The sequence below is a fragment of the Mauremys reevesii genome, linkage group 1 (assembly GCF_016161935.1).
Source record: "Mauremys reevesii isolate NIE-2019 linkage group 1, ASM1616193v1, whole genome shotgun sequence".
Taxonomy (NCBI): Eukaryota; Metazoa; Chordata; order Testudines; family Geoemydidae; genus Mauremys; species Mauremys reevesii.
The window spans coordinates 8,819,510-8,846,992 of record NC_052623.1 but is presented as its reverse complement, the minus strand read 5'-3'; the positions used below and the strand labels follow the sequence as shown (position 1 = coordinate 8,846,992).

The window sequence follows — 27,483 nt, the reverse complement described above, 5'->3', positions numbered from 1 at the left end:
GAAGTGGGTATGTTTAGTTTGGGAAAGAGGAGACTGAGGGGGACATGGCAGCAGTCTTCCAGGATTTCAACAATTTCCACCCCACCACCAACCTCAGCCTGGAGCAGTCCACACAAGAGATCCACTTCCTGGACACTACAGTGCAAATAAGCGATGGTCACATAAACACCACCCTATACCGGAAACCTACTGACTGCTATACTTACCCACATGCCTCCAGCTTCCATCCAGGACACACCACACGATCCATTGTCTACAGCTAAGCCCTAAGATACAACCACATTTGCTCCAATCCCTCAGACAGAGATAAACACCTATAGGATCTCTATTAAACATTCTTAAAACTATAATACCCACCTGGGGAAGTGAAGAAACAGATTGACAGAGCCAGAAAGGTATCCAGAAGTCACCTACTACGCAGTGGGCCCAACAAAGAAAGTAACACAACGCCACTAGCTGTCACCTACAGCCCCCAACTAAAACCTCTCCAGTGCATCATCAAGGATCTTCAACCATTGCTGAAGGACGATCCCTCACTCTCACATACCTTGGGGGGAAAGGCCAGTCCTCGCTTACAGACAGCCTCCAAACCTGAATCAAACACTCACCAGCAATTACACACCACACAACAAAAACACTAACTCAGGAAACAATCCCTGCAAAAAAAAAAACGCATTGCCAACTCTGTCCACATATCTATTCAAGGGACACCGTCATAGGACCTAACCGCATCAGCCACACCATTAGGGGCTCGTTCACCTACACATCTACCAATGTGATATATGCCATCATGTGCCAGCAATGCCCCTCTGCCATGTACACTGGCCAAACTGGACAGTCTCTATGCAAAAGAATAAATGGACAAAAATCAGACATCAAGAATTGTAACATTCAAAAACCAGTAGGAGAACACTTCAGTCTCTCTGGACACTCAATGGCAGACTTAAAACTGGCAATTTTTTAACAAAAAAAATTAAAACAGACTCCAACGAGAAACTGCAGAACTGGAATTAATTTGCAAACTGGACGCCATCAAATTAGGCATGAATAATGACTGGGAGTGGATGGGTTACTACAAAAAATAATTTTTTCCCTCTGCTGATACTCACACCTTCTTGTCAACTGTTGGAAATGGGCCACCTTGATTGTATTGGCCTCGTTAGCAGTACAAAAGGCCTCGGCCTGGTATTCACCCCTTCTTGTCAACTGCTGAGAATATGTCACATCCACCTTAATTGAATTGGCTCGTTAACTCCCATCTTTTCATGTGCTATTCTGCTTACTGTATTTTTCGCTCTATGCATCTGATGAAGTGGGTTTTAGTTTATGCCCAAATAAATTTGTTCATCTCTAAGGCACCACAACGACTCCTCATTGTTTTTGCTGATACAGACTAACACAGCTACCGCTCTGAAATAAAAAAAGATGGAGAAAAGTTGTTCACTCTTGCCACATAGGGCAGGACAAGAGGCACTGGGTTCAAACTACAGCATAGCAGACAGGGGCGGCTCTATGTATTTTGGCGGTGTGCCTGGGAGGTTCCATGGTCCCTGCTGCCGAATTACCCCCAAAGCCGTGGGACCGGCAGACCTCCCGCAGGCATGCCACCGAAGGCTGCCTGATTGCTGCCCTCACGGCGACCGTCAGGCCACCCACTCCGTGGCTTGCTGCACCAGGCACGCGCTTGGAGTGCTGGTGCCTGGAGCTGCCCCTGATAGCAGATTTAGATTAAATCTCAGGATAAACTGCCTAAATGTAGGAACAGGAAGCCAATGGAACAGACGCCTCGGGAAATCATGGAGGCTCCTTTACTGCAGGTTTTCTAAAGGAGGCTGGACAGTGATCTGTCCTGGATGGCTTAGACACAACAAATCCCGCATCTTGGCAGAGGTTAGATTAGCTGACCCTTGCAGTTCCTTTTCACCCTGTGGCTGTAGGATTCTATGATGTAAAATGCCAGTGTAGCCCAGACCTTAGTCAAACACAAAGGATTCACTAATGGATTGGCCATTGTAGGTGGCACGACTGTTGGTTAAGGCTGTCTGACAGCTTCAATTAGGAGACCTCATTTTCAGTTGCTTATAAATTTGCCAAACTTTAAGCATTTGGACTGAAATTTCACACAGAATATCAGGGTTAGAAGGGACCTCAGGAGGTTGTCTAGTCCAACACCCTGCTCAAAAGCAGGACCAATCCCCAGATGCCTAAATGGCCCCCTTCAACAATTGAACTCACCACTCTGGGTTTGGCAGGCCAATGCTCAAATCACAGAGCTATCCCTCCCCCAAAGCCATACAACACAGCACCACCGGGCTTTGAACCAAGGATCTTCTGTGTACCTAGCTGGTGCTTTAGCCAGCTAAGCCATGGTGCCTGCTTCAAGAAAGTGTTTGCAACACGTACCAGGTGTCTGCTTCTGGCTGAATTGTTTTTTTGAGTTTCCAGCATAATATTTGAGGCGACTTCTCAAATGAAGCTAGGAGAAAAGATGTGTTGCCCATGCTGAAACATTCTTAGCTGACTTTTATCTCCATGGAGCTGCTTGGGCTCCTCACTGGAACAATTCTAACAGCGCCCGCTCCCCCGTTAAGAACCAGAGCCCTGAAATGGAAGAGGATGACAAGGTGAAAGTGTCTCTGCATTAACACACAGCTGGCTCCTGAGGTCTTTACACAGTTCTTACTCCAATGGCAGTTTTGCCTCAGTGGGGCTTGAGTAAACAGTAGGCCATGGCCTCAGAATTTGGCCTTGCATTCTACATCTACTAACCATTTCATCCTGAAGAATCTACTGTAGCACTGAAATAAAGCAAATTTGTGGCTGGAGGGCACAGCAAAAAGGGACATTTTAACCCGTGATACTGAAGCAAACTCATCCACTGTGGCAAGGGCCCTTGGATGTTTAATGGCTGTGCAGAGCGGAAAGGACCACAGACCTATTCTCTGTCCCATCACGTCCACGTTGCACTGGGTTTGTCGAGCAGGTGAGCTCCTCAGCAAGAAGTGGGTACCTGTGAATTCTGAGACAGACACGTCTTCCCTGGGAATCCCCCTCAGGTAGCCATGTCCCACACCTCTCTCACTCCAGCATCTGCAGCAACATCCCACGCTGAGAGCTGACACAGAGACGTGCTCCATTTCTAATATAGCTCTGTGCAATTCCAGGGAGGTTCACTCAGCCTCTAGCAGGTAAGCAAGCATCTGAATGTAAACAGGCTGGAGAGAAGCCTGTCTAGGCTTCTGTGTTCTTTATCCAGGTTTGGGAGTAAACCATAATTAAAGGACCTTCCCAAAGGGAGATGAGAACTCTTGGGCTCTGTGCTGAGTCAGAGAGGAATTGGCTGCTCTGTGCATTTGTGTATATTTAAAATTGTAGTTGATTAGTAGGAAAACAAATGATAATGTTTAAAACTCCCTGTAAAGTCCCAGGTGGGATGGGTAGATAGTAGACAGACAGATCTATAGAAAGATGCCTGAGGGGAGACAGATGCATTTTCTGCAGGCACACGGTGCTGTTACTAAGGGATCAGAGTAATTCTCACCAGTAATTATCATCATACTGTGCGGAACCATTCACTGAAGAATGTTCAAAACACCTAGTAAAGGAAAGTCATTATGACCATGCCACATTAAACAGATAGGTAAACTGAGGCACAGGGAGATGTTATTTGGCCGAGGTCACACAGAGATTGAGTGGCAGGATGACAGACAGAACCCAGGCATCCTGACTTCCCTGCCATAACCACGATCTCTCCGTCACACCAAGAGGGAAATGGACTCCTGCTCTGGCAGGGGCTGTTCATTGGGTGGGATGCAGAGGTTAGGCTGGAAGAGGGAGCCTGAGCCTTCGCCATACATGTTTTAGAACTAGCTGGAGCTCTCCACTCCTGTGAGGTGTGAACTCCGGGACTCCACTTCCGCTCCCACTCACAAACCTGCCAACTCATCACAGTCACGAGGGTGGCTTCGGGGGAACAGACTTAGAAAAAGCAACACCAACAGAATACTCCTGTGAATAGAGGGCAGCTGGGGTCCTGCCTGGGGACAGAGGCCTCACCCCAAAGCTGCCAGGGAACAAGAGTGTGGGGGAGCTATAAGCAGGATAGAGACTGGATTAGTGTTTGCATAGGATTTGTTCTCTGCCTCTTGCTTCACTTTCTCTCGGTGTCTCCTAAGTGGAATTGAAATCTAATGTTCCAGGCTGAGTCAGACTTTCCAGGACTGCAGCAGCTGGAGGGCACTTGGATTCCCACAGCTGGACTCCCTGCCTGCTCCTCTGGCTAATTGGGGTATTTCTCCAGTGCGGAGCACCGGGGTTTTAAGCACTGAAATGAGACTGAATGAATTCTCCTGACAAGGGCAACAGGGACGCCGTGTTCACCTGCATTCAAGTTACTAACGCTCTGTACCTGGCAGCATGGTTTGACCTTCCTCTGTAGCGAAGGCAAAGGGAGGGGGAGGCCCTGATTTGGCTGGATTAGTGTGCTGATTATTTTTGATCATTATTTGTGTTGTGGAAGAATCCAGAGGCCCCGCTCCAGTTCAGGGCCCCTTGTGCTGGGCCCTTCACAAACACTGAAGGAGAAACAGACCCTGCCCGAAGGGGCTTATAAGTCATATTAAGACAAGACCCAGCTACTTTGTGCAGCACACCAGAGAGGGGGCAGGCAGGAGATAGGAGAGGAGCAGCACTAAGAACGGGTGGTTCCACAGGCTGCTGGGTGGGTGTGAGACAGCAGAAATGCACAGCCCGGCCATGGCTCCATAACGATGCTGGCTGTGGTGGGACCCAACTGAGAGTGCCAATTCTGTAGAGGGCAAGCATAGGAGTTTATTACACACAGCGCTGGCAGAGTGTCACCTGGCTTATTAGGCTCAGAGACACTGCCAATCAACTGATTACAATAATATATAGATTTTCCATGGGCGGGGGGAAATGACAGGGTAGGTTTTGCAGTAAGACAAGATAGCACATTAGCAACTGGTTAAAAGGTTACATAATGTCTCCGCCCATGGTCTCAAGTTAGCAAGTTAACATTTAATTAATACTTTGATAAAATGTTATTAATATAAAATAACCCAGGGGTTCTCAAACTGGGGGTCGGGACCCCTCAGGGGGTCACAAAGTTATTACTGGGGGTTGCAAGCTGTCAGCCTCCACCTCAAACCCCGCTTTGCCTCCAGCATTTATAATGGTGTTAAATATATAAAAAAGTGTTTTTAATTTATAAGGGGGGGCCACATGCAGAGGTTTGCTATGTGAAAGGGGTCACCAGTACAAAAGTGTGAGAACCACTGAATTAACTCCTCTGGAGACTTGGGGAATGCAGGGGAGGGGCGGGGGTCTCCCTTGGTAGGGTTGGGAAGGAGGTAGGTGGTGTAGGATATTGCTCTTCTCATGTGATCCCTCCCCCATGGAAAAGATAACCGCTTGGCTCTTTGTGTTAAATAGGCGTCTGCAAGCCTCAAACTGCTGAATGAGCTTTAGGGTAGGGAAGGCTGTGCCTCCCAAACAGCCTGGCCCTGCCCCCTATCTGACCCCATCTACTTCCTGCCCCCCAACTGCCCCCAACTGCCCCCCACAGAATCCCCAACCCATCCTGCACCTTGTCCCCTCACCACCTCCCCAAGACCCCCCAACCACCACCCCAGGACCCCACCTCCCACCAACCCTCCCGTTCCCTGTCCCCTGACTGCCCAGACCCCTATTAGCCCCACCACCAAGTCCTGACAGACCCCAGAATGCCCACAATCCAACCCCGTTCCCCATCCCCTGACTGCCCCCAGAACCTCTGCCCCCTACCTGTCCCCTGACTGTCCCCAGGACTCCCTGCCCCGTATCCAATCCCCGGCCCGGCCCCTGCCATGCTGCTTACCCCCACCTCCCCCCTCTCCCGGGGGCTCAGCGCACCACGTCCAGGAGCTGCCCTGGACAGCGCTGAGGCGGCGTGGCTCCAGTGGGGCATGAGCTCGCAGCCCTGCCCCCTTACCACGCAGCTCCGAGTGGGGAGGAGCACAGGCCCCGCCCCCTTACCACGCAGCTCCGAGTGGGGAGGAGCTCAGGTCCCACCCGAGCCACGCCGCTTTAGCTCTGTCCAGGGCCGCTTGTGGGTTAACCCCACCTCTCCTCTCTCTCGGAGTCTCAGCGCACCGCATCCAGAAGCTACCCTGGCCCCTGGACAGTGCTGCAGTGGCATGGCTCCGGCGGGACCAGAGCTCGCAGCCCCGCCCCCTTACCATGCAGCTCTGAGCAGGGAGGAGCTCAGGTCTGCTCCCTGATAAAATCCTGCAGGCTCCGTTGTTGTTCCACCTGTCAGGTCAGGAAGGCCTGCTTCTCAGTCTGTTGGGCCAACTGGAGATTGACCAAGGTCTGCTTCATCTCCTCCTGCTGCTTCACCAGCCATTTTAGGGTCTCTTCCATCTCCAGGGTCACCAACCACAGTCACTGGCGTCAAATCCTGGATGAGTCCCCACATGTAACACCAGTCTAGGCACCAAAAACACCCAGAGACCAACCGAGGTGCAGCACCCATGTCCTTTTATGGTTGGGTCTGTTCCCACCACCTATTATTTACAAGTATTTACAGAGACCAAAACTCTGGGAGACTACTAGCCTCCCAACCAGCAGGGATCTAGACCCCACACCCCTCCCTTTCCTGTCTCTCCCCGTCTCTTAGCCAGCTTTATAGGGCAGGCTGGCTACCCAGACCTGCAGGTGGAGCCACTCTGGTAATTAGAGCATGGCCCCTCAGCCAGCCCAACTAACCCTTTTTCCTCTTGAACAGGGCTAATGGGCCAGGCTTGTCTTTCCTAGCCAACACCCTGTTATAGGTGCCACGAGTACTCCTGTTCTAATCATTTTTGTTGTTATGAGGTTGTTAAATTATTTCCATACAGCTTGCAGGGACCGAATGGCTGGGTAGCAGTTCTGCAGAAAAGGACCTAGGGGTTACGATGGACAAAAAGCTGAATATGAGTCAACAGTGTGCCCTTGTTGCCAAGAAGGCTAATGGCATTTTGGGTTGTATAAGTAGGGGCATTTCCAGCAGATCGAGGGATGTGATCATTCCCGTCTATTCAGCACTGGTGAGGCCTCATCTGGAGTACTGTGTCCAGTTTTGGGCCCCACACTACAAGAAGGATGTGGATATGAGGAAAGATTAAAGAGGCTAGGACTCTTCAGTTTGGAAAAGAGGAGACTAAGGGGGGACATGATAGACGTATATAAAATCATGAGTGATGTTGAGAAAGTGGATAAGGAAAAGTTATTTACTTATTCCCATAATACAAGAACTAGGGGTCACCAAATGAAATTAATAGGCAGCAGGTTTAAAACAAATAAAAGGAAGTTCTTCTTCACGCAGCGCACAGTCAACTTGTGGAACTCCTTACCTGAGGAGGTTGTGAAGGCTAGGACTATAACAATGTTTAAAAGGGGACTGGATAAATTCATGGTGGCTAAGTCCATAAATGGCTATTAGCCAGGATGGGTAAGAATGGTGTCCCTAGCCTCTGTTCGTCAGAGGATGGAGATGGATGGCAGGAGAGAGATCACTTGATCATTGCCTGTTAGGTTCACTCCCTCAGGGGCACCTGGCATTGGCCACTGTCGGTAGACAGATACTGGTCTAGATGGACCTTTGGTCTGACCCGGTACGGCCTTTCTTATGTTCTTATGTAAATTGGAGAGAGTCCAGCGGAGGGCAACAAAAATGATTAGGGGGCTGGAGCACATGACTTATGAGGAGAGGCTGAGGGAACTGAGATTGTTTAGCCTGCAGAAGAGAAGAATGAGGCAGGATTTGATAGCTGCTTTCAATTACCTGAAAGGGGGTTCCAAAGAGGACGGATCTAGACTGTTCTCAGTGGTAGAAGATGTCAGAACAAGGAGTAATGGTCTCAAGTTGCAGAGGGGGAGGTTTAGGTTGGACATTAGGAAAAAAATTTTCACTAGTAGGGTGGTGAAGCACTGGAATGGGTTACCTAGGGAGGTGGTGGAATCTCCTTCCTTAGAGGTTTTTAAGGTCAGGCTTGACAAAGCCCTGGCTGGGAGGATTTAGTTGGGTTTGGTCCTGCTTTGAGCAGGAGGTTGGACTAGATGACCTCCTGAGGTCCCTTCCAACCCTGAGATTCTATGATTCTATGATTGCAGGCACTTCACTCTTGTTACTCTTCCTTTTAACGTCTGTTAGCAAGCTACCTCGTTCTTACGTAGTTCTCCTTTCGGAAGTTAAACGTTACCGTGGTGAGCTTTGTTGGTATTTCCCTCCCTACAAGGATGTTAAATTTAATTACATTATAGTCACTATTACCAAGTGCTGTAGATATATTCACCTCTTGGACCAGACCGTGTGCTCCACTTAGGACTAAATCAAGAATTTCCTATCGCCTGGTGGATTCCAAGACTAGCTGCTCTAGGAAGCAGTCATTAGTGGTGCCTAGAAATTTTCTGTCTGCATCCTGTCCTGAGGTGACATGTATCCAATCAATACAGGGATAGTTGCAATCCCCTATTAGTATTGGGATTTTTTGTTATTGTAACCTCTCTAATGTCCCAGAGCATTTCACAGTCACTGTCACCATCCTGGTCAGCTGGTCAGTAATATATTCCTACTGCTATAGTCTTATCCAAGCATGGAATTTCTATCCATAGTCTATGGTTCAGTTTGATTCCTTTAAGATTTTTACTATATTTAACTGTCTCTTTCTTTCACACACAGTGCCACTCCCCCACCAGCATGACCTACACGGTCATTCCTCTACATTTTGTGCCCTGGTATTCCCCTGTCCCATTCATTATCATCAGTCCATCACGTTTCCGTGAGGCCTGTTATATCAATGTCCTCATTTAATACCAGACATTCAAGTTCACCCATTTTAGTATTTAGACTTCTAGCATTTGTACACAAGCACTTAGAGACTTTGTCGATATTTAGATGTCTGCCTTCATAGGATGTAATTGCATGGGACTTTCTTTTGTCTGGTTCTCTTCAGTCCTTACCTGCACTTATCACCATCTCTCCTCTTCTCTTGTCTAGGATATAGAGTATCCCCTTCAATAAATCCTTGCCTAAGAGATTTACCCAGGCTGTTGGTGGATTCTCCATCACTTGGCAATTTTTGAATCACGATTGGTTGTTTTTTCTAAAAGCTCTGCTCTAGGAACTATTGTGGGGCTGGTCTCTGGCCTGTGCTGTACAGAGAGTCAAACTAGATGATCACAATGGACTTGGACTTGGAATCCATGAATCATTCTCCTTAGGTCCCCTTAAGTGGAGCCCATGGGAGCCCCAGTTCTCATTGGACAGTACTAGAGAACAGACCCCCGTGTGGCTGTATCTTCCCTGCCCTGTCCTGATATCCAAAGGAAGCTGGTGCATTTTTTCCAGTCCAACCCCCCATCCCCACGCCCCCCCCCCCCACTGGACTCACTACAGCTAAGCAACTGAAGCTCTTCGAGTTCCACTGAAGTCAAGGCACTTTGCTGAAGTGGGGACCTCATTAAATAACCAGCTGGCTGTAACCTTGGTCCTTCTTTATCCATCTCCTATGCACCACTGTTTACCCCTGCCCCCTGCCATGTGCCAGGCTGGAAATTACATTGCCAGCCCATTGGCACAAGGACCGAGGTCTAAATCTTAGTTTCCTAGACACCCTTTGAAGATATAGGCCCATGTCATTATATCTGAGCCTGGCACACTTCTCCCTGAGGCCCTGCCCCCACCCCACCCCTTCTCCCCGAGCCCCTGCCCCCACGTAACCCCGTCTCTCCATGGCCCTGTCCCCCCCCCACCCTAAGCCCCAAGTACCTGCCCCCATCCCGCCTCTTTTCCCTGAGGCCGTGCTCCCACCCTGCCCCGTCTCCCTGAGCCCCTGCCCGCATGCCACCCCATCTCCCCCAATCCCGGCCCCCACATAACCCCTTATTCTCCAGGCCCTGCCCCCATCCCACTTCATCTCCCCATTCCCTTGCCCCCACGCAGCCCCTTCTCCCCGAGGCTGTGCCTCCCCGAACTCCCCACCCCACATTGCTCCTTCTCCCCAAGGCCCTGTCCCCACCCCACCCCACCCCCATGGGGGCCTGCGTGTACCTTAAAAATAGCCTCGGTTTAATGATGCCCCCACATGCAGGTCTAGTACCCAGAAAAAGTAGACGGGTGTGACCTAAACCTGACGAGAAATGTTACGCTGAGTTTTATATTGCCTGCTCCGACCAGAGTACAGCGTACTGCCAAAGACAACGGCAATGCCTGGCAGGTTGTGTCAGGCAGACTTGTAGCCCATGAAGGGGTACCTGCGTGCACTATCTGCCTGTCGCTCTCTCACAGACGCACACACACATGCTACACAAGGTAGGCTGTGCATCAGCAGACATGTGGTGTCAAGCGAGCTGGGTCTAGGCTCTGCAACTGACTTGCTGTGTTGTCTTGGCCCAGTCAGCAAATTCAGCAAAAATATTTCTTTTGAAAATTTGGACCAGCTCTAATAATAATACAGGAATGGCTGTTGCTCTAATTCCCAGATTTATCAAAAATAAAACTCCACAACTCAGTTTACTTTTATTTATTTAAACTCTACATGAAAAATAAGAGGGCTATCAAAAGGTCACAAATGTGTTGCAAACAGAACAGTTTGTACTATATAATTTCAGGGTTATGACCCTCCAGAGGGCAAAAATTTTGAGTCGGGTCCCATAAAAATCGAGAGATTGGTTCCAAAAACATGATTAAAAAATTCTCCAAGGGGTTATGCTGGTGAATGCCATTCCAGAAAGATACAGTCTCTAAGGTACAGTCTCTAAGTACCTACATGGGGTGCTGGGGAGGGGCTGCAGGGAGCCAGGGTCTTGCCCACCTCTGATGCCTGCAGTCCCTTTGTGATGTCAGGACCCGCCTGGTCCTGGCCCTTTATGATGCGTCACTGGAACAAACAGCCCCTCAGGCGAGATCCAGCCACAGCAGTAGCAGGGAGTGTAGTGTCTCCACGCCCAGTGGTGTCCAGACCGTCCTCCCCAGCATGTTTGACGCGGGAGTGGGGATCATGCAGAGCTGGTTCTGTGCCTGCTTTGACAGCTCCTGGGTGTTGTACACCTGCGTCCTTCTGGTCCTGGTCATCTGGATGGCCATGGCGACGCAGCACAGCTTCTCCTGGAGAAGCAGGATGGTAGGAGGACCCTCCCCCCACCCCCAAGCCGTCCTGCGCTCTCAGCAGAGCTTGCCTGGACACAGCCCCACGGCAGGGAGGGTGGGTGGGTGGGAGTGCCCGAGGCCCCCTGTTCTGACCAGGCCCCTTTGGGCTGGTGGGGCACATCTGCAGTGAGAGACAGGACCACAGACAGAGCTCGTGGCTCCATTCATTGGTTGTTCCTTACTGCCCCGACCACCAGCTAGCGCTAGAAATGCCAGGGCTCTCCCTCGTGGTCCCAGGCTTCCCGGCACCCCTGGCACTAAGCCGGCTCTGGCCAGTTATTTCCCTCCGCTGGGGGAAGCTGACCAACAAACCCTCCCAGCTCCCTCCCAAAGCCACAAGCTTTCCTGGGTCCCTGGCCTCCCAGCCAGCCAGGGAGAGGGCAGGCAAGAGGTGGGGGGAGAAAGGGGGAATCCAGGACAGATCTTTGGGTGTGGTCAGTTGGGGATCCTGCCTTGGGTCCCAGATCAGTTGGGGAGCTGGGCTCGCAGGTGGGAACCAGGGGAGACGGGGAGAGAAGAGGAAGCCAGAGCACATTGCGAAGCCCAAGGGCCTGGTCCCTATTCGACTCATAACACTGGGGGCAGAAATCACCCTCTCTGGTGTGGCGATGCCCCGATGTTGGGGGCTGGGGGACCCAGGATTGTTCCAATGACACTTGGGTGGGGACCCCGGGGCATGGCCGAAGGAGCCTGGAGTTCTCCAGCTGCAGGAGGTGGAGGGAAGCGTGGGCACCCCTGGCACCGGGCTGGGCTGGGCGGGAGGCTGGCACTGCACGGCCTCAGTCTGGGAACCACGTAACTCTGCCGCTTCCTTGGCTCCCACAGGCTCTTCTGGTCAGCAGGCTCTGGCAGAGGGGGACGGAGAACGAGGGAGAAGGTAAGGCCCTGCCTCACGCTCCCTGATGGCTCCCTGGCTCAGAATCCCAGGGCTTCTCCCAAGCCTCCACCCTGGCCCAGGGGTCCCACACGAGGCCCCCCAGGCTTGGCCTGCCCCTGGGGATGGGAGCAGGAGCCAAGGTGCTGACTGGAGCCGGGATAAGCTGACACGGTGCTAACGAACCGTCACCTCGGGGCTTTGCAGCGATGGAGGCAAACACCCCATTGTCTGTCCCCTCTGGCAGGTTGTCCCCATGTCCTCCAGGGCTTTGTTCAGGCTAATGGTGAGCATCGGGGGGAGCTACCTGCCCTTCCCAGAACAGGGCAGCTTTGCCAGCAGGAGGCACTGCCCACTGCCCAGCAGATCTTGTCTTTATTTCAGCCCGTCTTCTCTGTCTTGGATAAGGGTGTAGCCCCCTGGCACTCTGTTGCTGTGCATCGTACCAGGGCTTGCAAGTCCAAGGCGGCTAGGTGCCGCCAGCCCCTGACATTTGCCAGAGAGATTTCCCGGGATCCCGCACACTGGCGAGACCCATTTCTGCAGGATGGGGCACCGGCTGGGTTATTTGCACCAGCATCATGTGCCATCCGGGTTTCTGGTACTGGGACAGGGCACCGGCCAGATTCACTGCCCTGGCACGATGTCCGGGCCGGGTTCACAGCGCTGGGACTTCACCGTGGCCAGGTTCACAGCACTGGCAGTGTTTGAGAGGGGGCCCGGTGTGGTGCTGGCGGAGTGTTTCATCGGGCTCCGGGCTCTCACAAGCTCAGCATGCCTGGTTCTGGAGCAGCAGCGCAGAGTGGCCTGGGGCCAGGGCACTAGAATGAGGGGGCCGGGGGGCCCTGCCCTCTGACTTGTGACTGGCTGTAAGGGCGAGCAACAGGAGGCAGGGCGTGCAGAGAAAGAGCAAGCAGGGGGCAGGCTCTTGGAGGGAAGCAGTGGCGGAGGAGCGGGGCTTGGTGTGGGGGCGAGGCCTCAGGGGGAATGGGTCACAGGCGGGAAGGGCGCTGGGAGAAGGAGTGGCACGGGGCAGGGCCTCGGGGTTAGGAGCAGTGCGGGAGTGGGGTTTCGGGGTTGGGGCGGTACAGGTGGCTGGGTGGGGTCATGGTTTGGGTGCCCGTGGCCCTCGCTACGTTCAGGCCCCATCTCTCCTCAGAAGCCCTGTGACGGTGTGTGACAAAGTGGGACTGGTCTTACTGGGGGCTGGGTACAGATCCTAAGTATCTAGCAGCAAAAGGCCATGCAGCCAAATGCCTGAAGTTCTGTCTCCTAGCAACGGATGGCCCGGCCCCTCCCTGCAAAGGTGTTGGCTAAAGGTGTTGGAGACAAAGGGGTCAGGTGACCTCCTAGCCTGGGAAAGAAGCTGAGCAGAGAGGAGGGGCCGGAGGGGGTTGGGCAGACTGGAGTTGGCTGGAGAAAAGAGGGGAAGCAGGGAGAGAGGGCTCTGATGCCCGAGGGGGGCTGTGGGGCCCCAAGATGGACCTAACAGGGGGGATCCTGTTATCTGTGCCTGCAAGACCTGTGTTGGACTGTATTCCTGTCGTCTAAATAAACCTTCTGCTTTACTGGCTGGCTGAGAGTCCTGGTGAATCGGCAGGGAGCCCGGGGGTGCAGGGCCTGACTCCCCCACACTCCGTGACACGGTGCGGTTCTCGCGGGACCCAACTGAGAGTGCCAAATCAGGACCAATTGCTCAAACAGGGCAGTCACAGCCCTAGGCTGGGGTTTTTCCACCTCTAAGGCAAACCAAACCAGCCAGACAAAAAGGACTTTGGTCTCACCCCACTTGCTAACCACAAGTCACAGAAGCAATTTCCTTAGACACTCCAGTCTCCCAGTATCACCACCAGTGCACCCGTCCTGGGGATGAATGGTTATGAAAACCAACACCCTAATAAAAGAAAAAGGTTCTCTCGATCCCAAAGAACCAAGCCCCAGGCCCAGGTCAATATACACATCAGATCTTACCCACAAATCACGCTGTTGCCAATCCTTTAGAATCTAAAATCTAAAGGTTTATTTACAAAGGGAAAAAGGTAGAGATGAGAGTTAGAATTGGTTAAATGGTATCAATTACATACAGTAATGGCAAAGTTCTTAGTTCAGGCTTGCAGCAGCGATGGAGCAAACTGCAGGTTCAAATCAAGTCTCTGGAACATCCCCCGTTGGGATGGGTCCTCAGTCCCTTGTGTAGAGCTTCAGTTTGTAGCAAAGTCCCTCCAGAGGTAAGAAGCAGTATTGAAGACAAGATGGAGATGATGCATCAGCCTTATATAGGCTTTTCCAGGTGTAAGAATCTCTTTGTTCTTACTGTGGAAAATCCCAGCAAAATGGAGTCTGCAGTCACATGGACAAGTCTCTGCATACCTTGCTGTGTCACAAGGTGTGTGTGCCTTCTCTCCATGGGTCAGTTGTGTAGCTGATGGTCCTTAATGGGCCATCAAGCAGGCTAAGCAGAGCTAACACCAGCTTGTCTGGGATGCTTCCCCCAGAAGCACAGCACCAACTTGAAATACAGACAGCATAGAGCCAACATTCATAACTTCAACTAAAAATGATACTTACATACAGACAGCATAATTATAACCAGCAACCCATAACCTGGTCTTAGACACCTTATATGACCCCCTTTACCTAAGATTTGGTGCCACTACAGGACCTTGGTTGCAACCCATGTTCTATATGGTCCCAATTTATATCAATAACGTCACAAGCCCTCTCTGCTGTTCTGTTTTAGGTGCAAAGAAGCGGCGGGTGAAGCAGCCGCGTGACCGGCTGTGCCAGGACCCCCCACGCCTCGCTTGCCGAGCCGCCAGGCGCAGCTCCATCCGGCAGCTGCTGTGTGACAACTCAGACTGCGCCCTGTGCGACGAGGCAGCCCGGCAAGCCGAGCGGCTGCTGTACACCGACAGGGCCAGCGCGTGGGTCCCTGCCAGGCCAGGGTCACCTCCTACTCCCACCTCCCGCTCCAAAGGGAGGAACCAGCAGGCCAAAGGCTCCTCCACGGAGCAGGACGAATGTCTCTTCTGCTCCTCTCTCTGGGATGAGACTCTCCTTCGCGGGCAAGAGCAGGCCCAGAGCTCCTCTAGTCTCCAGCACAAGCCGCCCCTACTCGCTTGGGAGCTGAGAACTAGATCAAGCCAGCACAAGCCATTTCTTCCCAGGCATGAGGAGTACCCCAGCCCCGCTCCTGCCCAGCACGAGCCCTTCCCTCCAAGCCAAGCGGAACATGGCTGGGTCGAGAGTTTCCTGCGCAGAGGCAGAGCAAGGAGCCCCCAGGCCGCTCCCCAGAGGCAGGTGCATCGCCCCGATTGGGTGCCGTTTCTGGCCAAGTCCCCAGGCGGGACCAGGATGTCAGGGCGGGATGCCAAACGTCAGCGAGACCAAGAAAGCACGGCACCCAGGGCCACGGGGGAAGCTCCGATATCTCTGGCTGGGAGACCCCCGGCGCGGGTCAGCCCTGGAGCCCTGCGTGTGCCCGGCAGGCTCGAATTGGCCGAAACGGAGACCCCCTTCCTCCAGCGCGACGTCAGGGCCAGTCTCGAGCGGCACGTCCAGGTAAAGAGGCTGCAGCACACCCTGGGGCTGCCCTGCACCCTGCAGAGCGCGTTGAAGATCTTCATGCCCCCAGCACCGAAACCCATCGCCCGCAGACCCTCGGGGGCAGGCAGGGTGGTGACGATGCCACAGTCCCTGCCCTTCCTGAGCATCGGCTCCAGGACAGAGCTGGAGCGGCATCTGCAAAGGATGGTGCATCTTAAGAGATGGGGGCTGCCCAGGAGGATCCAGGAGTCCCTGAGGCTGCTGATGCCAGCCACACCTCCACACCCCCGGCTCGGCCCCCTGCCATCTGGGAGATGGGCTCCAAGGGGGCCAGGCCCAGTGACAAGAGCAGCCCAGACACCCGGCCTCAGAGCTAGAGCCCCAGCCCAGGCCTCCCAGGGACCCGCCACAGCGTCCAAATCCTTGCCCGGCTCGCACTGCTGCAGAGACACCCGGGAGCTGCAGGGGCACATTGCCAGGAAGGGCTTGGAAATCAGACTAGGCGCGCTGCCCGCCGTGCTGAGGCGCTCTCAGAAAATGGCTGCCCTGGGGCGCAGAGACCTGCTCCTGCCTAAACTGATCCCCCCAGGCTGCAAGGCCCCCCTGGCCCGCCACCGGCTCTGCCCCCTGCTCAGCTACAAGACGGGCAGCGTGGAGCTCAACGTGAGGCACAAGCACATCCAGTACCTCTGGGCTCTCCCCACCCTGTACGCGGAGTCCCTGGCCAAGATGGTGCCCTGCCCGCCCGTGCCACCCGCCCCCCTGCTGCCCCTGGGTGTGGCCATCGAGTTCTGCCCCCTGGAGACTCCCTTCGTGGCCCCCGAGGGCCGGGAGCTGCTGGAGAGGCATGTCCTGAGGAAGCGGCTGCAGCACGAATGGGGCCTGCCGGGCCTGGTGCGGCGATCGCTGAGGTGTTTCATGTCACCCCCGCCCACGCGTCCCAGGCCCAAGGGGAGCGACCGGCCGGCAGCCATGGAGCTCCGTGTCAGCAGCGGGGCCCCTCCCATCCCTCTGGCCACCAAGAGGGAGCTGGAAGCCCACATCCGGCGCAGGGTGGCCGAGAGGAGGTGGGGGCTCCCCAGGAGGGTGCAGGAGTCCCTGCGGGGCTTCATGCCCCCCACGACCACAGCTCCGGGGACACATCCAGACACGCAAGGCAGAAGGGCCAGCCGGCCGCTCAGGGGGCTGTCAGCAAGAAGGGCTCCAAGAGAATCAGCCTCCAGGGCGCCACCCGTGTGCCCCACAGCGGTGGCTGTCTCCTTAGCCGGGCCCCTGGGAACTGCATGGCGCCAGCAGCTCAGCCGGGACACGTGTCACCAGCTGCTGGAGAGACATGTGACCAGGAAAAACATAGAGATCCATCTGGGCCTGATCCCCCGCAGGGCTCAACAGTCACAGGAAGCCGCCCGCCGGGTGGGAAAGCTCCCCTTGCCCCGGCTGATTCGGCCGGGCCAGAGATCCCTGGAGCTGCGGCCCCAGGAGCTGCTCTTCCTGGAGCAGGCGGCCTTGGATCACCTGGAGCTCAACCTTCTCCACAAGCACCTGAGCTTCAGGTGGGGGCTGCCCACGCTCTACCGACAGTCCCTGGCCAAGCTGTTCCACGCAGGCCCCTCGCCTGCCCCGCCGCCCTCCAGCTCCTGCGCAGCTGGGACTGAGTTCACGGAGCAGGAGCTGCCCTTCCTTCCACCGGGAGCCCGGGAGGAGCTGGAGCTGCACGTGAGGAAGAAGAGGCTGCAGCATGAGTGGGGGCTGCCTCTGATCATCCAGAAATCCTTGCAGGGCCTGATGGCGGCTCCCCCACACCCTGGCCAGCCCAAGGCCCCTCCGCCAGCTGATGAGGACGTGGCCGTTCTCCAGCCCGAGCTGTCCTTCCTCAATGAGGGCAGCAGACGAGAGCTGGAGCTCAGCCTCCGCAAGAGACTCATGCACCGGCGCTGGGGGCTGCCCAGGAGGATCCAGGAGTCGGTGCGGCTGCTCCAGCCTGCCTCAGCCCCTGCGGAGTTCAGGCCTCGCAGCCGTACAGAAAAGGACACAGAGGGGCCTTTCCTGCTGCCCTGGCACAAGAGCACCATGCACCTGGAGCGGGGCGTGGGGAAAGCCAGGAGAGTGGTCGCTGCTCCCCACCCGCGGCTCAGCCTGGGACGTGACGCTCAGGAGCGGCTGCAGATCCACGTGGCAAAGAAATGTGTGGAGACCCGTCTGGGGGCTGTCCCCGCTGCAGTGAGACGCTCTTGGCAAAGGCTGCATCTCGTGTCCCGGCTGCCCCTCCCCAAGCTGATCCCTGCTGGGGACAGGGCCCCGAAAGCCAGGAACCCCCTGCTGCCCTTCGTGCACCCGGAGGACGTCTGCCGCCTCGAGCTGAATGTGCAGCACAAACATCTCACGGCCCTGTGGGGCCTGGGCACTCTCTACACCCAGTCCCTCAGCAGGATGGTCCCCAGGGCACCCCCTGGGCCGGTTCCACCCTGTGAGGCTGATGTCGAGTTCTGGGCGTGGGAGGCTCTGTTCCTGGGCCCGGAGGCCAGAGAGGCCCTTGAGCTGCACGTGAGGAAGAAGAGGCTGCAGCACGAGTGGGGGCTGCCTCTGATCGTCCAGAAATCCATGCGGGGCCTGATGGCGGCTGCCCCCCGCCCCGGCCAGCCCAAGGCCCCTCCGCCGGCCGGCAGGGACGTGGCCGTTCTCCAGCCCGAGCTGTCCTTCCTCAGTGAGGGCAGCAGACGAGAGCTGGAGTTCAGCCTCCGCAAGAGACTCATGCACCGGCGCTGGGGGCTGCCCAGGAGGATCCAGGAGTCGGTGCGGCTGCTCCAACCTGCCTCAGCCCCTGCAGAGTTCAGGCCTCGCAGCCATACAGAAAAGGATGCAGAGGGGCCTTTCCTGCTGCCCTGGCACAAGAGCACCGTGCACCTGGAGCGGGGCGTGGGGAAAGCCAGGAGAGTGGTCGCTGCTCCCCACGAGCGGCTCAGCCTGGGACGTGACGCTCAGGAGCGGCTGCAGATCCACGTGGCAAAGAAATGTGTGGAGACCCGTCTGGGGGCCGTCCCCGCTGCAGTGAGACGCTCTTGGCAAAGGCTGCATCTTGTGTCCCGGCTGCCTCTCCCCAAGCTGATCCCTGCTGGGGACAGGGTCCCGAAAGCCAGGAGCCCCCTGCTGCCCTTCGTGCACCCGGAGGACGTCTGCCACCTAGAGCTGAATGTGCAGCACAAACATCTCACGGCCCTGTGGGGCCTGGGCACTGTCTACACCCAGTCCCTCAGCAGGATGGTTCCCAGGGCACCCCCTGGGCCGGTTCCACCCCGTGAGGCAGAAGTCGAGTTCTGGGCACGGGAGGCTCTGTTCCTGGGCCCGGAGGCCAGAGAGTCCCTGGAGCTGCATGTCAGGAAGAAGAGGCTGCAGCACGAATGGGGCTTCCCTGCACTCATCGAACGGTCGCTCAGAGCCTTTGTGCCGGAGCCCCCGCTGCTGGGGCTGACCGCAGCCCGCCAGCGCGCCGAGCTGCACGTCCTCATCCTGGGACAGGAGCCTTCGCTCATGGATGGGGACACGAGAGGCCGCCTGGAGCGTCACCTCCGGAAGATGATGCTGCAGCGGAGGTGGGGCCTTCCCCGGAGGATCCAGGAGTCCTTGCGGCTGTTTGCTGCTTTTGCCCCGCCGGCTGGCCCGCAGCTTCCTGGGGCCGGTGGAGAAAGGGGCGTCGGGCAAAACCGGCTGAGGCTCAGCCAGCCAGACGTCCCCGCAGGGAGCCGCTTGGCAGGAGACAGCAGAACCCATGGCCTTGCTGCTGAGCGGAGGGACGAGCTCCAGCGGCACCTCGCGAGGAAGTGCCTAGAGATCAGGCTGGGGGTGAGGCCGGCCCTAGTGAAGAGATCCCAGAGAGTGGCCAGGGAGGGAGAGAGTATCCGCCTCCCCAGGCTGATCTGCGCAGGCCAGAAGCCCCCCAAGCCCAGGGCCGGCTCCCTGCTCTGCCTGCCGCCCACGGCTGTGAATACCCTGGACATGAACGTGAGACACAAGCAGCTGGTGCATTTCTGGGGGCTGCCCACACTGCAGGCGGCGTCTCTGCGGAGGATGATGCCGAAGGCTCCGGCTGTGCCCCTGTGGAGTGCAGCAGGGAGGGCCCGGATGCAGATGGGCCTGGCTGGACGCATGGGGGCTGAGGAGAAGGAGAGGAACGGCTACAAGGAGCCGCCTCTGGTCACGGGGCCGCCTCTGGTCACAGCCGAGGCCAGGGACTATCTGGAGAGCCACATCCTAAGAAAGAAGCTCCAGCACGAGTGGGGCTTACCTCGGGTGGTACTGAGATCCCTGGGTGCGTTCACACCCCCACCGCCTGGGAGGGGCCCCCCGAGGCGGGCCCAGGCCCCAGCCAGCGAGAGCATCACCACGGGCAGCCTGCTCTTCCTGCACACGGAAACCAGGGAGCGCCTGGAGTCACACGTCAGGAAACTGGCCCTGGAGCGGAGATGGGGCCTGCCCAAGAGGATCCTGGAGTCCTTAAGGATGTTCCTGCCGCCTGCCCCACCAGGAGCAGAGCCCAGAGGCCAAACCCAGCCCCTGCTCCATGTCTCCCCTACACCCCCCCAAGGTCCTACAGCCCTCTCCACGGGGCAATTGGAAGAGCTCCAGCCAGGCCCCGGGGAGCCCCTCACCCACCGGTCCCAGCACTGGCTTGAAATGGAGGTAAAGGAGGGCAAAGCCAGCTGCCCTGAGGCAGTGTCCCAACACACCCTGGGGAGCAGCAGCAAGAGAAGCCAGGAGACCTCCCAGACTAGCAATGGGGAAGGGCCCCCCAGCTCCCCACGCCACTTCCCGGAGGACAAGGCCGAGCTGAAATCCACCCTGGACTTTCCCAGGAAGAAGGTGCTGGGAATTTCCCACAGGGCCCAGGAGTCCCAGGGACGGGCCTTGCGCCGGGTGGCCCATGAGTCTTACCCACAGCAGAGAGAGCAGAGCTCTGAGGAAAGTCCCAGGCAGTGGAGGACTCACGATGGCGAAGGAGCTCCACGGATGGCGGGGACTGGCAGGCGCTCCCGGAGCTCGTCTGTGGAGACAGCCATTTGGAATGAGAAGAGGATCTTGCGGGAGCTGGAATCCAGCTTCAGGAGAATAGCCCGGAGCCGCAGCCGCCATGGCCCAGGGGGGAAGCAGCCTCTGTCTCTGGAAATCGTGGGCCACCTGGAAATGGGCTATTGCACATGCTTGGACTGCCCTTGCTGCAAGCTAGAGGGGTGGGACGGCGCCCGCTCTCCAGGGGCCAGCTATCCTGGGTGGCAGACACATCGTATCCATGCAAGGGGGTCAGCAACTCTCCTAGGAGATGTGGCAGCTCCAAGCCCTCTGCATGCTGAGCCCGGATGGCAGGGGCAGGGCACTCCCAGCATGGCAAAAGATGAACCGCCTGCCTCCTCTCCGTCGTCTCTGGAGGGCAGCGAGTCCAGGGCCTCTGACTGGTCTGAGGGAGAAAGCTCTCGCGCAGCCTCTCGCCCAGCGCCCGAGGGGCCCACGCTGGCACGGGTGCATCTTGCTTCTCCGCGGGCCGCGGCACACCGGCTGGACATCCACCTGGCGCAGAAGGCCCTGGGCTCCTTCATCCTGCCGCCCTGCGTCATACGCTCCCAGGCCATCTATGCCGATATGGCAGCTGAGCAGCTGAGAGCCGCTGCCCAGGAACACAGGCGGGAAATGAACATCTGGCTGCAGCACAGGAGGGGCCAGAGAAGCCAGCTGGGAGGGCCCCGTCAGGAAGCCCTGGGAGAAAGAGCCCGCCCCGCGGGCACAGGAGAGCCGGGATTCCCGACAGCTGGCTCCTTGGGCCAGAGACTGATCAGAGAGTCCCAGAGCCAGGCAAACCAGTACCTGTGTGAGACATGCCATGGCCTCTTCACCGCCGGTGAGGAGGGACTCAGCCCCCAGCCCTGTCCTGCCGAGGGGGCTGGGAAGTCAGACGTGGCGAGGACTCAGCTAGAGACTCACGTGCGCCCGAGGGGCAGGAAAACGTCAGGTGATGCCTGCAGAGGGGAGCAAGGTGCATCCTACCAGCGGTCTCAGGATCTGGGCCGTGCAGCTGGCGCCCCCCTGTACGAAGGTCCCGCTGGCGCTGAGGAGATGGTCGGGGACTGGGACAGCGAGGCCGTGGCAGCCTGGGACGCGGAGGGAGGAGGCAGCCTGGGGTGGAAGGAGAGGAGGGACACCGAGGGGCGACACAGCATGAGAGAGATGCCGGCGGAGGGGACAGGCCCCAGGGCTGGAACCAACATGAGGCAGACAGAGGCCCTGGTGCTGACTGAGGCACCGCCCGGGGCTGAACAGCCGCCCCGTGCACCTCCAGGGAGAGGGGCTGAGTCACCGTCCATCCCCGGCAAGGGGAAGGGCTCCACCTTCAGGGGAATCATGCTGGGCTTCCTCAAACGCGTCACCTCCAGGGCATCGGTGGAGAAGAGAGCGCAGGTCGATAGGTCAATGGCTGCACCACACAGAGCCCCGCCGCCCCCTCAGAAACTCGCCCCATCCCCCAAGAGCGTGACCTTCAACGCCAACGTCCACGTGCGGGCAGAGGTCAGGAGATGCCAGCTGTGTTCCAGCGCGGAGGAGATGGACGGTGCTGGGAGAAAGGAGCCAGCCGCAGCCGCTCGGACCAGGGGGCTGCCAGGGAATGGGGCTCCCCAGGGATCTGGGGCAGCCTCCCCCAATGCCAGGCGAGGGGATAGCATGACCAGGGCAGAAGAACCTTCTCAAGAGGAAACAGGGCCCTCAGCAGAGTATGGTGGATACCAAGAACGGGTGACCCTGAAAGTGACCAAATGCAGGGAGGGGAAGGTGCATGACCCGAGTGGGATGCCGGCTGTGCCAGCGGGACCTTCTGCCCCATGGTCACCACCCCCAGCCTGCCCCACCGCCAGGGACACCAGTACAACCGGCAGTCACAAGGGAGAAGGAGGGAAAGGAGTTTCACAGTATGACTCAGCAGCCCTGGGCTCCAACCAGCCGTCTCCTATGGAGTCCTCCAGAACAAAGCTCAGAGAGCAGAGGGGTCGGGGACTCAGCCCTTCTCACCCACGGGGTCTCTCCAGGAGCCGGGTGGAAGGCCCGCGGTGCAGCGGCAGGGCCAGAGGACCGGACAGCGAGGTGATCCTGGCCCGCAGCAGAGAGTGGAGATCCGGCAGCAGAGGGAGGCCCACCGTTAGAAGAACAAGGTCCAGAAGCAGAGAAGGGGAATCCCTGGTGGGAGAGGAAGTCCAGGATCGGCAGGGCACATGCAGGAGGCCAGGCAAGGCCAGGTCACACATGGTGGCCACACCAGCCAATGGCGTGGGAGGAAATGCCACCGAGGACACATCTGGGACAGTCGAACTGTCTAACCTGGAGCGCCGTGGGCACCGGGCCGGGCTGGAAACTGAGCTTCCACAGCCAGGTTCATGTCCTGGCAAGAGCGTAGGCCAGGTGTGCTGCTTCCACCTGCATCGTGCTCACGCCCGCCTTCGCCACGTACACGACAGTACGCCAGCGCTGCGCGGAGAGAACCTGTGTGCCCTGCGGGAGAGGATGCAGGCCCGGTGGAGGAAGCTGTCCCCGTCACTCAACAGCGCTGCCTCCGAAGAGGAGAGCCGCCTCCGGGCCTTGGACGAAAGTTAGGGTTGGGGCTTGAAGGTGGCTAATAAAGTTCAATTTTGTGTGCAATCCACAGGAGTGATCTGGGGCCCAACACAGCAGCAGAGGGGAGGGCAGGGTCTAGTGGCTGGTAGTACTGTTGCCAGGTGTCCAGTTTTTGACAGGAAGGCCTGGTCGAAAAGGGACCATGGTGGCTCCAGTCAGCACCGCTGACCAGGCCATTAAAAGTCTACTTGGCAGCACAATGGGGCTAAGGCAGGTTTCCTGCCTGCCGTGGCTTCACACGGCACCCAGAAGTAGCGGTATGTCCCCCTTCCAGTTCCTACGCGTAGGGGCAGCCAGGAGGCTCCGCACGCTGCCTCCACCCCAAGCGCCAGCTTCACAGCTCCCATTGGCCGTGGTTCCCGGCAATGGGAGCTGCGGGGGTGGCGTCTGCAGACAGGGCAGCATGCAGAGCCCCTTGGCTGTGCCTCTGGGTAGGAGTCGGAGGGAGAACATGCCACTGCTTTCGGGAGCTGTCTGAAGTAAGTGCTGCCTAGATCCTTCACCCTGACCCCCTCCTGCTCCCCAACCCCTGTATCAGCCCTGACCCCCTCCACCCCCCAAACCCCTCATCCCCATCCTCACCCCAAAACCTGCACTCCCAGCTGAAGTCCTCACCCCCCCCCCGCACCTCAACCCACTGCCTCACCCCGAATTCCTCATTTCTGGCCCCACCCCAGAGCCGGCACTCCCAGCCAGAGCCCTCACCCCCTCCCGCACCCCAACCTCCAGAGCCAGCTCAGTGAAATGAGCGAGTGAGCGAGGGTGGGGAGAGTGAGCGACGGAGGGAGGGGGGATGGAGTGAGAGGGGGCGGGGCCTCGGAGAAGGGGCAGGGCAGGGGGCAGGGCAAGGGTGTTCGGATTTGTGAAAGTAGAACGTTGGCAACCCCACCTGTGCAGCGCTTGGCACAGCAGGGCCTGATCCCAGCTGGGGCAGGGCCTGTCTCTCTCGCTGTGTCTGGGCAGCGCCCAGCACAAGGGAGCTCTAGCTGAAGCTGAGCTATAATTAGCATCCTTCAACCTGCATTCAGGCCCGTCAGCCCCATCCCTGAGCAGGGTGCCCTGTGCTGGCCAGACGTGGCAGACAAGCCATCTCCTGCCCCACAGGGCTCTCAGGCTCAGGCCCCGATCCTGTGGTGAGCTCCCTATGGGCACAGCTGTGTCCCTACATGCTGCACCTCGCAGGAGTGGGGCTAACCTGGGACAAGCCGGGACAGGTGGGGGCGGGGCAGCTGCCCGGCCGGCCGTGGGTGTGCAGAGGAGCTGGGTGTGATGGGGAGATGGCCTCAGCTGTATTGTTAACAGAGGGGAACAAGGCTCATAGGGTCGGAGCCCCCTTAGGCAGGAAGCAAGCGTGGGGGGACCCAGTGGCGGGGCACAGGCCTGACACTCAAGAGGCCTGGGTTCAATTCCTGCTTCAGACAGGTCCATCCTGGGCGATCCTGAGCAAGTCCCTGTGGCTGGACCCTCAGAGTTTCTGGGGCAGAGCGATGCAGCATGGAGCTGTCAGTCACTTCGATCCCTGGGCTCCACGATGCGGAGCTCAGCGCCTGGGCTCCCTGCACAGAGACTGGGAGAGGCGGGCGCCAGGGAAGGGGACCCACAAAGCCAGCACACCAGGCGGGGAGCCACATACGCCAGCCAGGTGCTAAACCCTCCCCCCCACCCACTGGAGCCAGTCTCTAGGAAAGTGTCAGAGGGGTAGCCATGTCAGTCTGGATCTCTAAAAGCAGCAAAGAATCCTGTGGCACCTTATAGACTAACAGACGTTTTGAAGCATGAGCTTTCGTGGGTAAATACCCACTACGTCGGATGCAGGTAGTGGAAATCTCCAGGGGCAGGTATATATATGCAAGCAAGAAGCAGGCTACAGATAACGAGGTTAGTTCAATCAGGGAGGATGAGGCCCTCTTCTAGCAGCTGAGGTGTGAAAACACCTCATCAGGGATCTACAACCCATCCTGGACAATGATCCCACACTTTCACAGGCTTTGGGTGGCAGGCCAGTCCTCGCCCACAGACAACCTGCCAACCTGAAGCATATTCTCACCAGTAACTGCACACCGCACCATAGTAACTAACTCAGGAACCAATCCATACAACAAACCTCGATTGCAACTCTTCCCACATATCTACACCAGCGACACCATCACAGGACCTTACCAGATCAGCCACACCATCACCGGTTCATTCACCTGCACGTCCACCAATGTAATATACGCCATCATATGCCAGCAATGCCCCTCTGCCATGTACATCATCCAAACTGGACAGTCTCTACCGGAAAGGATAAATGGACACAATCAGATATTAGGAATGGCAATATACAAAAACCTGTAGGAGAACACTTCAACCTCCCTGGCCACACAATAGCAGATCTTAAGGTGGCCATCCTGCAGCAAAAAAACTTCAGGACCAGACTTCAAAGAGAAACTGCTGAGCTTCAGTTCATCTGCAAATTTGACACCATCAGCTCAGGATTAAACAAAGACTGTGAATGGCTTGCCAACTACGAAACCAGTTTCTCCTCCCTTGGTTTTCACACCTCAGCTGCTAGAAGAGGGCCTCATCCTCCCTGATTGAACTAACCTCATTATCTGTAGCCTGCTTCTTGCTTGCATATATATACCTGCCCCTGGAGATTCCCACTACATGCATCCGACGAAGTGGGTATTCACCCACGAAAGCTCATGCTCCAAAACGTCTGTTATTTTATAAGGTGCCACAGGACTCTTTGCTGCTTTTACAGTCTCTAGGAAACAGATACATTCATGGAGGTTAAGTCCATTCATGGCTATTAGCCAAGATGGGTAAGGAATTGTGTCCCTAGCCTCTGTTTGTCAGAGGGTGGAGATGGATGGCAGGAGAGAGATCACTTGATCATTGTCTGTTAGGTTCAGTCCCTCTGGGGCACTTGACATTGGTCACTGACGGGTTAAAATCCATGTGCATTTTATACAACAACCTGGTATATGGATTATTCCAGCTCTTTTCCAGACCCAAAGTCCAGAGTTTGGTCAGGAGACCAGAGGCCTAGCAAACAGTGATTAGCTAAGAGAAAGCTGGGGTAAACAAGATAACATGCCTTTGCTAAGGTATGCTTGGTCTGTAGAAATGCCAGATGTTGAAGCAATAACAATAATTATGTTTCATCCAATGTTTCAGATTGAACAAAGGATCCTTGTTCCTATTGTGTCAGTCTCTTCTGTAGGGAACGTTCTTCCCACAGATGCAGCCGTGAGTTTATGAAAAGTTGGCACATGTCAGTATAAGATATGGCATCCTTCCACCTCCCTTCCCAGGGACCAGTGCCTGCCTTAAGACATAAAGCGGACAATCTTTATTGCCATATACTTTCACTGTTTCTTTGCTTTAACCCCTAGGAATGTACCTGTTGGACAAGTCCATTCCTATGGACCCCAAATCAGAATTCCCCAAGGCTGGGGATTTTCCACCTCTAAGGCAAACCAAACCAGCCAGCCAGAGATGACTTTGGTTTTACCCCACTGGTTAACCATAAATCACACAAGCAATTCCCTCAGACACTGCAGTTTCCCAGTATCACCACCAGTGCCACTTGTTATGGGGACAAATGGTTATGAAAACCAACACCCCAGTAAAACAAAAAAAGTTTCTCCTGATGCCAAAGGACCAAGCCCCGGACCCAGGTCAATATACAAATCAGATCTTACCCACAAATCACGCTGTTGCCAAGCCTTTAGAATCTAAAATCTAAAGGTTTATTCATAAAAGGAAAAAGATAGAGATGAGAGTTAGAATTGGTTAAATGGAATCCATTACATACAGTAATGGCAAAGTTCTTGGTTCAGACTTGCAGCAGTGATGGAATAAACTGCAGGTTGAAATCAAGTCTCTGGAACATCCCCAGCTGGGATGGGTCTTTCAGTCCTTTGTTTAGAGCTTCAGTTTGTAGCAAAGTCCCGCCAGAGGTCAAAAGCAGGATTGAAGACAAGATGGAAGAGCTGCGACAGCTTTTTATAGTCTCTTGCCATGTGGTCTCTGCTTTCTTTGTCCCAAAGACAAGCTCTCCAGCACATGGTATGAAAAACCTTAGAGTTCTCTCCATAGGAAGGTCCCTGCATAACTTGCTGAGTCATAAGGTGTATCTGCCTTCTCTCAATGGGTCAGTTGTTAGCTGATGGCCCTTAATGGGCCATCAAGCAGGCTAGGCAGAGCTGACACCAACTTGTCTGGGGTGTCACCCAGA

General features: G+C 56.2%; 1 protein-coding gene across 1 annotated transcript; it reads left to right on the top strand.

Moving 5' to 3' along the window:
• Positions 1-10,980: 10,980 nt before the first annotated feature.
• On the top strand, positions 10,981-23,240 carry LOC120395752. Its single transcript, XM_039520428.1, has 3 exons — positions 10,981-11,162; positions 12,014-12,065; positions 14,803-23,240. The coding sequence occupies exons 1-3, from the start codon at positions 11,016-11,018 to the stop codon at positions 23,235-23,237; spliced, it is 8,634 nt and encodes a 2,877-aa protein (XP_039376362.1). The 5' UTR covers positions 10,981-11,015; the 3' UTR covers positions 23,238-23,240.
• The last annotated feature ends 4,243 nt before the right edge of the window (positions 23,241-27,483 follow it).